Raw genomic sequence first — 15,138 nt, forward strand, 5'->3', positions numbered from 1 at the left:
CTGCCCCACAACCCATCCCCTGCTTTTCCTTCTCCCGCCTCCCCGGCTACTTACATGCTCTAACTTATCTTCCTTTCGTGTCTTCTTCCTGTGTCTTCCTCCCCTTAACACCACCCACTGCCCCTGCACTCCTCACCTTTCCAAGAACCTACTTAATGGAAGTGGTTGCATGACTGTTGCAAGTGGTGCAGTACTAGGGCACCGAAGGCGCACCAAAGGCAAGCCCAACTGCACCTATCAGTGTCTGGACCGTGCTGGGGGCCATAACCCCTGGTTGGATTATCCAGCGTTACTACTCTGCGGCAACCCCGGATGCCCCTCTACCCACTGTTGCCATCCCACACTTCACAGCATGGTAGGACCTTTCTCTTGCTTGCACTGTTAATACAGCTGCAGCAACTTGGTACCACTCACCTCCCTCACTCAGACTTCCATGTCACCAGCTAACAGTCTCACCCATCACCACACCTGACCTTCAGCACACCCCCAAATGCATTCTCCCAAACACCATCTCTATCAAAAAACATGGCATTGAAATTTGGCACCTCCTCACCAAGTGCACACCAGACCTCCTGTTCCTAACAGAGGACTGGATGAGCCCCACCTGAGCTCCCGACATTGCTGTGGCCATTCCAGCATGATAAAAAAACTGCACGTTAGGATTGTCATCATAAACCCATACATGCACAACCACCACTGACCCGACACCCCTTTCATGGAACACCTGCACTTCAACCTGCAAGCAATCAATAACACCACCGTAAAGGGCACCGTAACCTACAGATCACCTGGTCCACGAGGTAACTTCAGCAACCTCACCTAAGACTTCATCGCGCCCACCTTGCCTTCAATTTCAAGGATTTCCTTCTTCTCTATGACTTCATCTTCCACCTGGAAGTCCCCTCTGACCACAGCTCCACTAATCTCCTTGTGTACACAACATAGGATTTTTCCAGCTCGACACAGACCCATCCTACAATGCAGGACACACTTTAGAGATGATCTTCGGCTCTGGCAACTACATTAGCTACCTCTCTATCTCGCCCATCACTTGGACCGACTACTACATTATCCTTTCCAATATTTTCACAACTCAAGCCAAAGCTCTCATCAACACCAGCCGACCCAGCCAGAACTGGGGCAGAAAAATGGAATTAGACTTGCTGTACACTCTCGAAGGTAGTCAATCCAACACCGCCAACAACCCAACCTAGCCAAGGTGTTAGAAATTGGGGTCTATAGTTGGCAGAGGTAGGTACCTTTGTCAGAGGTAGGTACCTTTGTCAAAATAGGACAGGCCCTATTCAGTTACAACGGAAATCTACTCCCACCACTTTACATGCTGACCGGGCCTATTCAGGTGCTAGTGAGAACTCCTCCCTCTATTCTGAATGCAGCCCGGGTCTATTCTTCCCAGCCCTGACTCATTCAGGAAAGGCAGGACACACATCAACCCCCCCACCCCCAGTGGCTGTCTGAGAGAATGCACCTCCCCATCCCCTGTCACTAAAAAACCAGACAGTCAATACACAAAAAGTCAGAGGCACACAGAATGGTTAAACAAGAAAATGCCTACGTTCTAAAAGTGGCATTTGCAAACACACAATTTAAAAACAATCTTTAGTAAAAGATGTGTTATTAAATTCTGAGTTCAGTAAGCTTAAACTTTATTTTTCGATCTTATCCCTATGGGAAGATATGGTTGTAAAATGTTACAAAGCATTCTCTATTCTGTCCTATGGGGCAAGATAGCCTTTCAATAGTGAAAAACGAAATTGCCAGTATTTCACTATCAGGACATGATACACACATCAGTACATGTCCTACCTTTCACATACAGTGTACCCTGCCCAGGGGGGGTACCTTGGGCCTACCATAGGGATGTCCTATATGTAAGAAAAGGGAAGGTTAGGGCTTGGCAAGTGGGTGCACTTGTCAAGTCGACATGGCAGTTAGCAAACTGCACACAGATATTGCAGTGGCAGGCCTGAGACATCTTTTCAGGGCTACTCAAGTGGGTGGCACAATCAGTGCTGCAGGCCCACTAGTAGTATTCGATTTACCAGCCCCGGCACACCCAGTGCACTTTACTAGGGACTGACCAGTAAATCAAAATATGCCAATCCCGGATAACCAATCATGTTCACAATTTACACAGCGAGCATATGCACTTTAGCACTGATTATCAGTGGTAAAGTGCCCAGAGTCCTAAAACCAACAAACACAGGTCAGGAAAAAATAGGAGGGAAAAACTCGAAAAAAGGGCCAAGTTCAACACAAGGACATCTCCAACTTCAAACAATGGATCTACAACTGCCCCAAAGCTCCTGCACCCATCAAAACTCCCAAACATCGCAGCACCAACAACCGGGTCTCTTGATAGATGGAAGAACACCGGACTCCAAAAGATTCTGAAAACAGCTGGAAGCGAAGAACCAACCATTACACCAGTGCTAGATCAACCTACAAGGCTGCTGTCAGGCACTCCCACAACCTCCTGAGAGCTACCAAAAGAAACACCCTCATGGATAGGATTGAGGCCAAATCCAACAGCGCAAAGAGATATTTGCCAAGGAATTCATCACCCACTCACAGGAACGCTGTGACGACCTTTCAAATTACCTCAACAACAAAATTGAGACGATTTACAATAACTTTGAAAAGCAGCCAAACCCAGAGGACATCATCAGAATACTGCACACCCACCACTCGGACAGACACCTAACCAACTGGAGAACACTCTCTGAGAGAGACACCACCTCGATCATGAAGCCTGTCCACTCTGGGACTCTCACAGACCCATACCATATCTAACATCTAGGAGCACCCATGATCAGCAAATGCCTCACCTACATCATCAACTCCTCCATCGCGTCTGCAACTTTCCCAGAGGAGTGGAAGCATGCTGCAGTCACAGCCCTCCTAAAAAAAAACATCATCTGACCCCAACGAGCCAAACATCAGACCCATCTCCCTAATACCGTATCCAGCAAAGGTGACAGAGAAAGCAATGAACCAGCAACTCACCAACCACCTGGCAGTCCTCAATCTTCTCAACCACTCCCAATCTGGATTCCGCAGCAAGAAAAGCACTGAGACAGCACTTATTGCCATCACAGGTATAAGATTCGCACCCTCCTAGACCTTGGAGAAACTGCCACCCTCATACAGTTGTACCTCTTTCTACATCACTGAGGACACAACGCCGAAATACAGCGCTTATGCTGTTTCCAGGGAGGCCTACTATAGCCTTTGATTTCTTCACATGCAAGTCCACTAGATGTATACTACTGCAACCTTTTTTTCAGCATAATCGAAGCGGGAGATTTATATATTATAAGATAGAGTACGCATCTACGCTAGGAGACACACTGGCCACTAACGATTTTTGCCCTTGGGGAATTCTCCTAATCGTGGGGACTTTCTACAGGTGCTTCACGTTACTAATGGAGATACACATTACTAAACGATTCCCTCCAGACTATTACTCTGCTTTGGGAGTCACTCTAGACGAATGGCCTGAGATTCAAATTGACCTTTTAAAGGGTCGTCTTTATCTTCCGTTTCCATAAAAATCGGACACTAGCTTCCAATTCTCCTTGGATGTTTCATCTTCCATACGCAAAGCCTTGAAGAAGTTACCTTGTAACGAAACACATGTTGGCTGTTTTTTCATCATTGCCAACAGTGAGGCCGCATGATCTTGACCTCCGTGTACTTACTAATGACAACAGAACTCCTATCAAGAAATATTTGCTTGTGTTTTGGACTACACCCTGGCTATTTGTTACACATTCTTGTATGAAACGTCAAACTTGACATTAAATGACATTGTACAGCAATCTAATTGTATGGATTGGTTTCCTGTGAGCAGTCATCGCAGATATTTCATTGTAATTGTGTAACACTATATGACAACTATAAGTTATTTGGAGAGTGCCGAGGTACAGTGGTTTTTTTAGGCGTCACACGGGAGCTTTTAGGAACTCTTGTGTTGTGACATCTGTGGTAGTGGGGTGTCTCTATTCGGTTACCTTGAGTGGCACCAATACTATGGGATTGTACTGACAAATTGGACCAATCTACTGTTTATGACTGATGTGCAATACTATAAAACCATCACTACCTTTCATGTTATATTGGACAGTTGTACCTCTTGGCAGCTTTCAACACTGTGTCACACTCCAAACTCTTCAAAAGATTACATGACACAGGCATCCAAGGCCCAGACCTTGAATGGATATGCCCCTTCTCCACAAAGAGAAATTAGTGAGTCAGACTCCCCACCTATACATTGGAGCCCAAGGACCTGATCTGCAGAGTCCCGCAGGGATCATCCTTCAGCCACACCCTAATGAACATTTACATGACACCACTCGCAGACATCATCAGATCGCATGGCTTCTCCAACATCTCCTATGCCGATGGCACACAACCCTTAGTCTCTATGTCAGACAAATTCCCCACGACCAGATCCAACTTCACCGAATGCATGATCCACGTAGCAGAATGGATGAGGACCAACTGCTTGAAACTCAACAAGGATCAGACAGAAGTGCTGATCTTCGGGAACAAAATCTCTCGCTGAGACTCCAACTGGTGACCATCTGAGCTCGGCCCCACTCCATCACCCACCACCCATACATGCAAACTGGGGACTATATTAGATGATAAACTCAACATAGCCTCTCAGGCGAACACATTTAGCTTCTCCTGATACCACTTTTTTTTTTTTTAATAGAGTTTTATATAGCGCGAACTTGACCCGAATCGGGTATCAGAACGCTTTACATAGGCGCTTTACATAGCACCAGTTGCGTTACATTAGGACACATTCATTTTTGTTAGGCACGGGGAGATTAAGTGATTTGCCCAGAATCACAGGATGTTCAGCGTTATTGCCGGGACTCGAACCCAGTTTCCCAGATTCGAAGTCAAACGCCCTAGCCATTAGGCCAACTCCTCTCCTCTCCACATGCTACGCATTCTCAAGAAAATCTTCAGATGAATTCCCAAAAACACCAGATGTACCGTTCACTCAAGCCCTAATCATCAACAGACTTGACTACGCTAATGCACTCTATGCCAGGACCCCCAACCACCTTCTCCGCCGTCTTCAGACTATCCTGAATGCCTCTGCAAGACTCGTCCTGGACCTTCCCTGGCCACACCCACATCATGCCTCATTACAGAGATCTTCACTGGCTGCTGATACACAAACGCTGCAAATTCAAACTCTTCATACATGCATACATGGCACTGCATAACATTAGACTAGCACATCTCAACTTCTCCCTTCACTTTCACCAGACACCTTCACTCTGTGTCTCTCTCTCTCTCACACACACACCCCGCATCTGCAGAGGCAGAACAGGAGGGCTAGCCTTCTCATACTTCGCAGTCAAAACATGGAATGACCTCCCTGCGTGCCTATGGGCCTCCTCCACGCTTCCAGAATTGCATAAGAAGCTGAAGACCTTGCTCTTTAACTAATACCCTGCAGACTACCTTCACACCTGCTCCAGCGCCTGAATACCCCTCAAGTGATTAGTTGAGCTATAAAAATCTCCATAACATAACATGACATAACAAGGGCCTCCACATCTGTGGCAGAATCTCTGCACTCTGGGCGGAATCTCTGCATGGCGCACTGAAGAGTGCGTGCTGTGCTGAGAATTGCCCCAAACGCAGAGATTTCGCCACAAGTACAGAGATTCCACCACGAATACGAAGACTACGCCGTCGTAACTTCACTACACCTTTGCCAGTTGGGCCCCAAATGCCTCATTTCAACTCCTGCCAACACCAGCATCAGACCAATAGCCGCACAGAAATAGAAAATCATATTACTTACAGGCCAGATGGTGCAATAATGAATTCTAGAGCACCAGATATGGAGAACCCTGAGTTCTCCTCATGGCCACATTCAAGGCCTATATACCAAATGAACTGTGCTAGAGTAATAGAGCTTACCAAACTAAAGTTATTGACTTGCATGTAGAGATCTTCCACTTCTTTTTCAGTCACCCCACTGGTGTCCTTTCGTAGTTTCTTGTAGGCCTTCAGGTAGTGTTTGAGCCACTGGAGCTGGGTCTCTCTGCTGGGCAACAGCCTATAATCCATTTCATTCACGCCTAGGAATAGAGTAAGTTATGAAAGTCACAAGGCAAGGCCAAAATGGATGAAGATGCACAACCATGCACAGAATGTCAATCTAAGTTCGTATCTAGCTGCCTGGGGAAGGAAGAGGGGGATCTGCAGTTTGCATTTGGGCAATCAGTCTTAAGTAAATCAGACTGGTTCTTTTCAAGCTGTAGTTTATCTATGAGTAAAGCAAAGCAAGTGGAAGAACATGGCCAATGTAAATTCACCTGCAAATTCATTGAAATGGTTGGAGATGTCAAATGCCTGATAATTGTATCCAGCGTATTCATAGTCGATAAACCGTACATGTCCTGTGGGAAGGAGCAAAGTGGAAGAGAGATTAGAAACAGGAACCAAATTCATGTTTTTTTAAATTTACAAGAGTAGAGTTCCACCTTCTAATAACACAAAGGAAATGCACCCAATGTTTTCATGCTGAGCCCCTCTCCTTCCTTTGCATCAGTGCCAAGCTCTTTTAGCTTCAGGGATGCATTAGAGCCTTTGGGACTAGACTGCTACATTAGTGAGCACTGGCTCCACAAAAAAGAGTGCAGGCCTGCGACGCAGACTTTTAGAAAGTAACACAGATTGATGTTGTATGTTGCAGTTGTATGGATAATTCCAGGACAAGCTTCAATATTAACATTTTTCATTACATGTGGGAACTATTACAGTGCATACACATCAGTAATGTATTCATTCCATAAGCAATAAGACTAGAGGAGATAGTGAATAGCCAGCCTATTCCTTCAAGTCCATACATGAAGTTAATTTCACAAGAAAAATTTCATAACACACTGGAGAGACCTACTAAAGGATACACAGCTTATAGATTGGGATTCTCTTTTTAGATTGACAGGGGGAACACTTACCAGGTTTAAGTATTATCAATTACCGGGTTGGTGGGCATCTGTGGTATGGACGCCCTGTTCACCTAATTCAAAGTTTGATTTAGTCACTAGGAAGGGGACATGGAAAAGAGAGTTAGCCTTTTGGTATTGGGCCATGATGGAGGTAGAAGGAGTGGCAGAGGCCGAACGTACAAAAATATGGGGTGAGGAGGTTGATTTAGATCATAATAATCTTCAGGAATTATGGGTGGATTCCTTTTCAATGTTGCACACTGTGGTTAAATCAGCTCCACTTAAAAGGAATCATTTGTTTACCCTGTATAGAGTATACATTTCACCTAAGAAATTAGCAAGAATCACGAATTTAGAACATCGATGCCCCCGTTGTAGGTTCCTCGCCGCTGACGATCTACACATGTTTGTAGATTGTCCACTGCTTGTGAATTATTGGGCTAGAATAGGTGAATTTATCGCGGCAGTATTGAATATACAATTTACAATCATTCCAAGGATAATCTTGTTTGGGCTAGTTAAGGAATATCGGCTTGGTGACATGGCGTCTAAATTTATTTTTTATGTAATGATATTGGCCAGGCGAGAAATATGCAGAGCTTGGAAAAACGAGAAAGCACCTACTTTCCCAGAATGCTTGAAACATATTATCTTTGTAAGTGAGTCCGATATTGCTTGTGATCCCTCAAATGGCGTAAAGACCTGGGCAGCTCTGGTGGCTTGGCGGAACAGATGAAGGTATTCCGATGATTTCACTTGGGCACTGTTGGGGCTCAATCTCCAATATCGCTAAGGGGCCTCTCAGTGAGACTGGGTTGGAGTGGACGGAGCAAACAGTAAAATGCTAGTGGGGTTAGACCCTTCTCTTTCTCCCCTGGGGCTTTAAACATCGAAACCGGAACATACATACATATTGGGGGGAGAGGGGAAGGGGCTCCCCATCTAGAATGCCCTTTTTCATCTATTGGCATATGAGGAATACAAAAAAGAAAAAAAAAAGAAAAATTTCATGTTTAAGTCAAAATCTACTAAAGGCTAAATACCTCTTTAGAACATTCTGAAAGCTGATTGCTGCTATTTAGTAACATGCACATAACAGTGTTATGATTTGGTTTGCATTCTGCATTCTTTGGAATAATTATCCATGAAATGTTGAGTGCAGGCCAATTGAACTTTGTCTTCCTGTGAGTTTGGATTTGCTATGCTGCTATGAATAAATCTTTCAACACACATCCAGAGTATCGATCATACTTTCAACAAATGGCGATGAGTTACAGAGGTATCCTGTCATAAGGAAACATCACAGGAACGGATTTAGCTCTGAGAATCCATCTTATCTTGGTGGATTATACTACAATGTTCTCAAGCACTTAACTATGTTTGTTTATTGGATCCGCTGAACCTTTTTCAATCTCTGAGTGACTGCTGCATCTGTAAGATTTATGGAAGTTTGGGACCGAGAGAATGTATTTCAGGCTGCCTGGACCAAGTGATTGTATTGTAAATGGCTCTCATTTCGGCCTACCGAGCGCAGATTAGCCTCATCTTGTGCTGGGCAGCCTTGTCCTAAGCAGGCCGTGTCTCACCACACTGTTCTCTGAGCTGTCTTTGTTGCCAGGAGAGCTGCCACAGCACGTGAAGAAGCGTGAGAGTCAACATATGGAGCCGCAATACGCGATAACTTGGCACGTGAAGTTCCTTCATTGTTTTTCGGCGGATGGTTGTGAGAAGGACTGCACGTTTGAAGTGTACCTTAAAAAACACTCACACAGACCTCTGTGACAAACTCGGAACCTACTTCCACCTCAGAATCAAAAACCTCTACGACATCTTCATCAGCCACCCTCCAAACGCCACAGCCGACCCACCCCCCGCCCTCCAGACACACCAGCCAGCCCACTATCTCCAACTGGACGCCGATCACGACGGAAGACACCGTCTCGACCATGAAAGACATACACTCGGTTACCCCTACTAACCCCTGCCAGACGACTGGAAACGCGCAGAAGTGAGTCCCCTGCTCAAGAAGCCTACAGCCTACCCCACCGACCTCAAGAACTTCCGACCCATCTCTCTCCTCCCCTTCACAGCCAAAGTCGCAGAAAAAACAGTTAACAGGGAACTGACTCGATTCATCAAAGAGAACGCCATCCTCAACCCAACCCAATCCGGATTCTGAAGCAACCTCAGCACCGAGACCGCCCTGCTCGCTGCCACAGACGACATCCGCACCCTCCTGGGCCAAGGCCACTCCGCAGCCCTCATCCTACTTGACCTATCAGCAGCCTTCAACACCGTCTCCCACCGCACGCTAATCACCAGGCTACATGACGCCAGCATACAGGGAACAGCACTGGACTGGATCCGATCATTCCTCACCGGAAGAAGCCAAAGGATCAGTCTAACGCCCTTCCTCTCCGATCATACGAAACTAACCTGCGGAGTCCCACAGGGATCATCGCTGAGCCCGACCCTCTTCAACATCTTCATGGCCCCCCTCGCAACCATCGTATGACAACAAGGACTCAACATCGTATCCTACACTGACGACAACCAGCTCATACTCTCTCTCACCAAAGATCCCACCACCGCCAAACTCAACTTCCAGAAAGGAATCCAAGACGTCGCAACCTGGATGACCAGCAGCTGCCTGAAACTCAACGCTGAGAAGACAGAAGTCCTCGTCCTTGGAACCACCCCCTCAGCATGGGACAACACCTGGTGGCCGGCGCCCTCGGAATTCCACCTACACCCACAGACCACGCCCAAAACCTCAGCATCATACTCGACGCATCACTCGCCATGAACCAACAGGTCAACGCCGTCACATCCAGCTGCTTCAACATCCTCCGCATCCTCCGCAAGACCTTCAAATGGATCCTCCATGAGTCAAGGAAGATAGTCGCCCACGCACTCATCACCAGCAGACTGGACTATGGAAACGCTCTCTATGCTGGCATCAACAAGTCCCTACTCCGCAAACTCCAGACAATACAGAACACGGCAGCCGGACTCGTCCTCTGCATCCCCCGGCACGAACACATCAGCCAACACCTGCGAAGACTCCATTGGCTCCCCGTGGTGAAAAGAGTCACCTTCAAAATTCTCACTCACACCTACAAATGCCTACACAACAACAGACTCAAATACCTCAACGACAGAATCAACTTCCACGCACCCAAAAGAAACCTCCGATCGTCCAACCTTGCAGTGGCTGAAGCCACGGTGGAGCTGCACAACGCGCAACTCAGGAAAACACTCACGGCTCAGTTTGAGAAGAAAACGTCTTTCAACGATCCTGTCCAGTGTCTCAGGCAGTGCACCAGTTTTCTTCACTTTAATCTAACAGGCACCAAAGACACAGCACCTGTACCCTGAACTCAAGTCCTTTCCTAACTCCTGTATTGCTCCTCTGGCACACTGCTCTTTCGTTGGGGCCACAGATTGTATCCAGTGTGCCCAGGTATCTCTTGATCAACAAACAAAGGTGCAAACTTTACAGCCAGAATTTAGGGGTGTAATGCTGAAGTACCTGAAGCCACCCTTATTTCAAAGGGGGTCACCTCAAGCAAAAGCCTCCTTGCCGTTCTGGTCGGTCTGTGACTCTCAGCTGGGCATCAAAAACTGGATCCACGACTTCTCCTTTCTCCTTTCTGATTTGTGACCCAGTCTTTCGTCCAAGACAGTGGCAGGGGTACACACTTCACATCCCAGTGCTTCTGCCTTCACTGAGGTCCTAGTTGCCAGCAACGCCTGTGCTGGTTCCCTTCACCTTGGCTTCAAGCTGGACTAATCTTTAACACACTGTGGACTGTCTGTTCCTTCGCGTTCGGTTTCATAGCAGAGGAGACTCCCTGCCTCCCACCTCAGCTGAAGCATTTCAGCTCTAGGAATTTAACCTAGTCCTGGGAGGGTTTGCTCTTCCCAGAAAGGAGACAGCTTCTTATAAAATTACACAGGCGCGCAACAGGCCTAAAAGGGCTTCACGTTGACAAACAAATGCCAGCCATGTTTTGTTTAAACAGCCTGCAATGACCTGGTCTTGACACTAAATGCGGGTTATAAATAAAGAAGTATGTATTTATTTGTAATGTGACTTTTCTGTCTTTTTTCCCTTTAATTATCAGTCATTGATCATTCAGGCAGCCCTAGAACACAATTGAAGAGCTTTCTATTTATTTGTGCTGTTGCAAGTATGCACAGGTAAGCGCTGAAAATACAGCTTTAGTGACTGGTTATTTTTGTACCACCTGGGACATCAAAATAATGAGCTGGCAACCCAAATCATAAAACTGGAAGTTTGTTGCAAGATCAGAACATTATTTATTTCCTCCACCCACGATCCCTGATTAATGCCATAATAGCAATAGCTTAACTCGTATCTGAAACCCTACGCTGCTGTCAATAACATGTTGAGTTACTTCAAGCATCTGGGAATGCACCCTGCATTCAGACAACTCGCTCCTCATTCTCACCCTTCACTTTCACGCTCACCCTGCATTCACGGCAATCACAATGCCCTCACACTGATCCCCATGCCCTCACACCATTCACCCTGTACTCATAGTGATCACTCTGCACTCACAATGCACTTGCGCTGTTCACCCTGAACCTCACCCTGCAGTCACACAAGCACACTACTCAACCTGCCCTCATGTGACACACATGGAAAAAGCAAAATGCCATTGTTTGTTTATGTACTTGAAGGTGTCCCTTTCTGTACATAAACAAACTTTTTTTTTTAAATGCCATTTTGTAACTTCCATGTGTGCTGCATGAAGCAGCAAACATGAAAGTGACAGAATGGCATTTCTAGGATTGTTTATGTGCAGGAAGGGACACTTTCCTACACATAAACAATCCTCCCCTACACGCACACACCCTTGCACTCTGGCGCAAGGGTGCCTGCGTTGGCGCTAAGTTGCTTAACTTGGCACCATTGCAGAGGAAAAAGCAAGCCTGCACCCCATTCTTGTAAATATGGTGCAGCCTTGCGTTTCAGAAGTGGAGAAGAGAGGCGTTAAGCCTCCTCCACTTCCTTGTACATATCCCCCTGGGTATGAGTAAACAATGAGTAGCGCTATAAAAAATGAAATGTTTGTCAGAAAGGTGCTGTAGAGAGATGAGGTGCATTGTTGATGAGTGGTATGAGGGATTTCATGGAGAAAGAGGAAATGGAAAGGGGCGCCAAAAAAGACTGTTGCACTGTGTGCCATCAGTGCTAGCGCCAGTCCTGGCTGGGAGTGCTCGCCCCCCCTTAAGGTTGGGTTTAGTTGCACCCCTGTACTAAATTTCAAAAGTACGCATTTCCATGCACTGCAACCCAGCCTTTCCGGGGGGCCCCTTGATAGAGACAGCTCTGTTTTTGCCCTGATGGCATGGAATAATTCCTAAACAGATTCTTGTAACTCCAGTTTTTTTTCATTTCTTTTTAATGTGATTGATGTGAGAGTCTATTACTATTGAGCCAATTCCTGCGCGCACAACATGTTCCCCTGGCTATGACTGAAACGAAGAGGGATCATGGTCACAACCTCTGACTGTGGAATTGCGCACTTGCAGGGTATTCACGGGGTTTAGACTTCAGGTAATTCCTGAGGCGCGGCCAGTGCTGCCCCACGACCGTGAGCTGACAGATGGGAGGAGGGCTAAGGAGATAGGGGCATCTCTAGGGCTTATAGTGGGGGGGGGGGGGGTGGCTTCCGAGCACAGCGCCGGAGCTCTTGGGGGTCGGGTCTCGCCCTGACTGTAACAGAGGTCGGGCTGCCTGTTCACCTGATGCTACGGGTAGCGCGCCTCTCTCAGCCTATGAACAGCCAGGTTTTCTGGACACAATATTATCAGATGATTATTTATTTGATGGTTTCTGTGTCCTGGGTGCCCTTGGGACCCTACGTGAGACGTCGCAATTTAAGTTCTATCGTGTTCTCTGAAATCCCACGACAGGTGCGGGGTGGAACCAGCCTGTCTCGGCCGCCAGTGATAAGTGGTGCCCAGCAGTTACGTTACGTTGTGCCCTGTACATATATTTTATTATCAGTGCGGGGACATCAGCACAGCCACCACGAGCCCTGTTTAAGTCCATCCGACTGATCCAAACGTAGCGCTCAGCACCAGAGGACCGGGGCTGTGCCTTGCGCTGTACCTCAGGAGCTGCACATAGGACCAGGAGGGTGGGAATTGGTGCCCACCAACATAGGTGTAGTTAGGTGAGTCCCTTTGCATCTCAGAGGTGTCAATATACATGATTGTGAATGCTGCACGTTTTACCAAGACTGTAGAAGGTGCACTATGGCAGGGGAACTTGGGCGCATCCGCATCCATCTCCCGGCGTCTTATAAGGCAGGGCTTCCTCATATACACAGAAGGGACACTGGGTGCAAGTACTCAGGAGGTGACACCGGTGGCAAGTATACCCGCGGGGGGTCACGGTTTGCAAGTATACAGGAGGGGACACCGTGTGCAAACACACATGGGTCGACACGGTCCGTAAACCAGGACGGACTGGGGTCGGACCTCCAGTGGCCGATAATATGTCAAGCATTTCATCCATCACTTTTGCACCCTTGTAGTAAATGCTGCTGCTCTACTGTAAGAGCCTTCACTAGTTGACCTATATATGGTGTCATGCTCAAAGCTCTACACCAGCCGATGGGAAATATAGCAGCACTGTTGAGAAGGGCCACGCCTGCACAACTGAAAGTATAGTAGCCAGGGACTCTCCGCAAAACAATTGGCAGTTTTGTCAAAAGTGCTTACATATCGCTTTAGCAGAACCAGGGGGACGGCATGTATGCCCAGCAACCCTGCTGTAAGTAAGTCACAGAAGCCTTAATATGGTCTCATCGAACTTGCACAGTGGCTGGCAGGCAGCCTTTTCTGGGCTTGGAACCTCACAACCCTTATAATGACTGCCATTAAAGGTTCACAGACAGGTTGAAGTGTTGGCTCTGGGAGGTCTCCACTCTGGCAACCGCCCGGGGCATAGTGGGTGTACGTCGTGTATATTCTATTTCTCGAATACAGGCTAGTGGACCACATTTATTTTCACTGTTGGGGCACAAATATGGATACTTGGAACAATACCAATATCCTGGAAAATAACTCATGCGGTCCCTGCGTAACCCCAACTTAGAATGCTCTAGTGTGCAGACAACAATAAGAATTCTTGAGAATGTCTACACCACATAGCTCATTTAGTGATAGATTGTTGGTTAACTTGTGGGGCTGTCAAAAATCCAGAGCTTCTCACTCAGGGGGTGTCCATACAAATGTATGTAGCGAAGAAAAACAGGAAAGAAAGCCCCAACAATCCGTAGGTAGGTAAAGGTGTAAATGCAACCTTGGTTTCCTGCACCTGATTTGGATTTACATGGGAAGGTACAAGGATGACTATTTCATTCATTTATCTGCAGATCAGTATAAGTAATATACAATTGGTTTTGTATACTGCAGGGGGAGGGACTCAATCATTTTCACCCAAGCCAATATAAAGCATACACACTTTCCAGATTTGGCATTCAGTCATAACACTAGGCAGCTCGTTGGCCTAGGCATGCATAGTGTTAGATTTCCCTGTACTACGGACTCCCAAAATCATTGCTGCATCACCTTCAGGTCGTGCAGAACCAAGCAGCCCGTCTCATCTACAAAACTCCCAAATGGCAGTCGGCCAAACCTCTGCTACACAAACTGCACTGGCTACCTATAGAACAAAGGGCGGCCTTCAAGCTGGGCTGCCTCACGTTCAAATCCCTCCACTGTTCCAGCCCCGCCTTCCTGACAACACTCATCAATCCACACCGTCCAACGCGCAATCTTCGTTCAGCTCTCCTCAACCTGCTTGCTGTCCCCAAAACCAACAAATTTGGCCGTCGGTTTGCCCACCTTGCCCCCATATTTTGGAATCCTCTTCCCCTGACCATCAAATCCAGAAGCTCCCTCCTTCATTTCAGAAAACTGCTCAAAACCTTGCTTTTTCCCCCACTCTGCTAAATTCCGCCTCCTCTGACCCCAGACTCACCTCTGTCTTACAGCGCCAGGAAACCCACGGTGTCAGTGCACTCTATAAATTCCACTTAACATAACATAACATTAGATATAGGGCCACAGCAAAGCTGGCGCAGAGCTT

General features: G+C 47.0%; 1 protein-coding gene across 2 annotated transcripts in view; it reads right to left on the reverse strand.

Moving 5' to 3' along the window:
* The window catches only part of LOC146830581 (ethanolamine kinase 2-like), a 538,466-nt gene that overhangs the window by 67,356 nt on the left and 455,972 nt on the right, over window positions 1-15,138 (reverse strand). For both annotated transcript variants that reach the window (XM_085604782.1, XM_085604781.1), the window contains 2 exons: window positions 6,372-6,455; window positions 5,974-6,134 (listed from right to left, as the gene is read on the reverse strand). In XM_085604782.1, the coding sequence (XP_085460908.1) occupies window positions 5,974-6,134; window positions 6,372-6,455 (245 nt within the window). The remainder of the gene's footprint in view (window positions 1-5,973; window positions 6,135-6,371; window positions 6,456-15,138) is intronic.

This window comes from Triturus cristatus, chromosome 5_1, assembly GCF_964204655.1.
Source record: "Triturus cristatus chromosome 5_1, aTriCri1.1, whole genome shotgun sequence".
Lineage (NCBI taxonomy): Eukaryota > Metazoa > Chordata > Amphibia > Caudata > Salamandridae > Triturus > Triturus cristatus.